Source organism: Frankliniella occidentalis, unplaced genomic scaffold, assembly GCF_000697945.3.
Source record: "Frankliniella occidentalis isolate FOCC.00 unplaced genomic scaffold, Focc_3.1 Scaffold98, whole genome shotgun sequence".
NCBI classification, from domain to species: domain Eukaryota; kingdom Metazoa; phylum Arthropoda; class Insecta; order Thysanoptera; family Thripidae; genus Frankliniella; species Frankliniella occidentalis.
In genome coordinates this window covers 357,403-360,825 of record NW_026267227.1, presented here as the reverse complement: position 1 = coordinate 360,825, position 3,423 = coordinate 357,403, and the positions used below count along the sequence as shown (strand labels likewise).

Genomic DNA, 3,423 nt, shown 5'->3' with positions numbered 1-3,423 from the left:
ACACAGTGCAGTCCACAAGAGAGGGATGATTGTGATCCACCTCAACCGGGCAGCTCTCCTGTGTTGCGCCGGTTGCCGCATCTGTAGGCGCTAGCGGCCAGCCTTCGCTCCACCCCACCCCACCACGTCGAGGATCGGGATTACTTTCTCCGTCGCACACGCGCGTAATAGAGACATGCCCGCCCTTCTCACGGCCTTCCGTGTCCTGTTTCAGGTACATGATCGAGCGGTTGGGGATGCCGCCCGAAACGGCTATTAACGGTACGTCACTAATTGTGTTTTTTACCCCTGTCATTATTTATTTAGATGTAATATTGGGTGTACGTGCCTCTCGGCCGAAGTGCTCCGAGGGCACCCAGAAAACGGTTTCTTTAATCCAAGCGGAATCTTTGATGCGACGTTTTCTGAAATAGGAAAATTTTTCCTTTGGTTCGAGGAAAACTTCCTAATAATAAAGATTTTTCTCATCCTGTGAACCAAAATTTATTTGATATAAAGTAGATTCCTTATTCTCAAATATCCTACAGAATGAAAGAAAACTTTTTTCTACACGAAAAAAAAAAGACTGTGTCGTAGTGACCAACCTCTGTTTGATAGGCTTCAGTTGATAGCTCCAATCGAACATCCGATGATTACAACCAGAACAAAAGCACCCCTTGTATGCGTCGTACAAGTATTTGATCGTGGCAACCAACTTCTGGTTGCTATCATCAGATTTTTGATTGCAGCTATCGACTCAAGCCCATTGAACAGAGGTTGGTCACTGCGACAAAGTCTTTTTGTTTTCCTGTGTAGATGAATAAGCGGATAACTACACCCTTTTCATTAATTTCACCGGCTTTTCTTTGGAACACTGAATTTCTCTGAACGCAGACTTCAACACGGCGCGTGGCCACAACATCGAGCGCGAGAACTACATCCAGGATCTGATGCACCCGAGGGCGGAGGCGGCGAGCGGGCGCCCTAGGAGCCGCGACCGCGGGCGGAGGGCGGACAAGCGTCGAAGGCCGGCGGGCGACGACGGCGGCGGCCAGGACGCAGAGGGCGAGGCCAAGCGCTCCCGGAGCGGCGGCGGCGACCGCGACCAAGGGCGGCGCGCCAAGAACAGGCTGCAGCTGGCCACGGACAGGAGGGACGCCAAGACGAAACTGCAGCACGACGAGCGGCGGCGGCAGCGCAGGGAACAGGGCTGGCGACCCCACAGCCCGCTCGACAGACCGCCTCATGGCCCACCCTATGGCCCACCCCATGGCCCACCGGGCGGTCCGCCCTATGGCCCACCCCATGGCCCACCAGGTGGTCCACCCTATGGTCCACCCCATGGCCCACCCCATGGACCACCATATGGCCCACCCCATGGTCCACCTCATGGTCCACCCCCAGGTGTTCCGCCCTTTGGCCCACCGCATGGTGCACACCACGGCCTACCCTATGGTCCACCGCGTGGTCCGCCCTTCGGCCCGCCGCGTGGACTTCCCCGTGGTCACCCACCCGGCCAGCCTGGCCGTTCTTATGGCCCACCTCCGGGTCCCGGTTTTCAGAGAGCCCGCAGAGACGCTCTCGCTGCGGCCTCTGGCCGGCCGGGCAGCAGAGGGCGGCCGCACTCCCGGGACGGCGCCAGACCCCACGACCGGATAGGGGGTTACGGGGGACCTTCCACCAGCGACCGCGGCCCGGGCCCGCTGGACGACTGAGAAACGGGTAGGTGGCTGACAAGTTTTATTAATATTTAGCTATAAAAAATGAGCACTAGTGTAATTGCTTTAGGTGAACAAATTGTGGGAATATGTAGGAAGCCAATACTGTCACCGTTGTAGACCTTTATATACTGCGAAAACGTGGAATGTGCAATTTTTCAGCGTGTTGAGGCGACAAATCAGTAATGTTTTTTTCGCGATTGTGGTGGATGAAGAAAGACGTTTTGTTTGTTAATGTTTCTTTTTGCTACAATTTTATACGATTGATTATATATTGTAAGTCTGAAATTACGTTATTACAATTTCTTTATATGGTGATATTTTTCTTAATTTAACTTACTCATTTGGAAAATAAAAATATTTGTACGATAAGATTATAACGTATTTGTGTGACGATTAAACTGAACGAAAATAGGGGCATGTTTTCCAAACAACAAAATGCTTGATCATTTATTTATTTCATTTCCGGTATCGCTTCGAATTTGTGTTTCTGCAACTGCAGGTGCTCCTCGCGCGCAACATTCTGCGCGTCGCTGGCCGTGCGGGGAGTGCGGGGGTGCGGTAGTTTCCCCACTTCCTCTCGGTCAACGACTCAACGCGACAATAAAAGCGAGCGCGCCCGCGCACACTTTGTCGAAAATATTTTATGGTGGGAGGGCTGCAGAAACGCTGCCACCGCCGCCCCCTGCTACTCCTGGCGGTCGCAGCGAAGCAGCGCGCGGCTAGCGCCATTGGGGGCGCGGAGCGGCGAGGCGGGAGAGGCGGGCGAGGCACTAGGACGGGGCGGGGACAGGTAAGTTGGTAACTTGTGCAATAAATATCCCTGCAGTGCGCGGGGGTGCTCACGAGGGCGCCTCCGCCCCCCTCCGCCCCCCCCCCTCTCTCTCTCTTCCACTTCGCGGCCCCACGCCATTCGTCGCGCCCCAGCGCGCCCTCCGCGCGGCGCCCACCTCCCCTCGCCCCCGCGAGGCTGCCTCCGCCCCTGGAACCTCCCCCACCTCCATCCTGCCGCCCGCTCCCCTCAGCCTGGTAGAAAACAACACTCTCCCCTCGCTGCTCGGTTAAGGGGGAAAAGTGAAAAGAACTCGTTGACCTCGGCGACGCCGTCAGGGTGTCGTGTGTGGGGGCCCACAGGGCGGGCGGCGATCGCCTCGTCGACGGGGAGGTGTACGACGGCGGCCTCGGTGCGCGCCGCAACACGCGAACCGCGCGTTCGCGGGGATGAGGGAGGAAGAGTCTTGTTCTGAATAGTGTACCAGAGGTGGTTTCCGCGGCCGCGTCCGAAGTTGGCCGGTGCGAGTGAGAGGTTGGTCCGGATGGAGCGTGTGGAGAGCACCTCACTCGCGCCGGACGCCTTCGGACGCGCCCCGGCCGCGGGTCCCCAACTCTGTCACGGCGGCTGGGGCCGCGGGGCTCGCGCGACGCGCGGCGCCAGACGGATGGGCCAAGTTGGCCGGTGCGCGCCCTCCTCCGCCGCGCGCCCGCACCGCCCGCTCCGCTCCCCGCGCCCCGCCAACAGTTCCTGAAACGCCCTAACTTCGGCATTTTGTCCCGTAAAATAGGGCGCCGCCCTATATCGGGCCGCCCACGCGAACAACACACGCGTCCTCCACTGTTGCGGCGTCCCCCTGCTGGCGTCCGCTGGGGCGCAACCTCTTGGTCCGCCGTTACATCGCGATCAGAGCGCCACACAGTGCAGTCCACAAGAGAGGGATGATTGTGATCC

At 58.0% G+C, this 3,423-nt stretch overlaps 1 protein-coding gene across 1 annotated transcript in view; it reads left to right on the top strand.

Annotated features, from left to right (window-relative positions):
• The window catches only part of LOC113205922 (proline-rich proteoglycan 2-like), a 25,946-nt gene extending 23,810 nt beyond the window's left edge, over window positions 1-2,136 (top strand). Inside the window, exons 8-9 of the mRNA XM_052269665.1 lie at window positions 215-261; window positions 874-2,136. Of these exons, the coding sequence (XP_052125625.1) occupies window positions 215-261; window positions 874-1,694 (868 nt within the window). The 3' untranslated portion in view covers window positions 1,695-2,136. The remainder of the gene's footprint in view (window positions 1-214; window positions 262-873) is intronic.
• The last annotated feature ends 1,287 nt before the right edge of the window (window positions 2,137-3,423 follow it).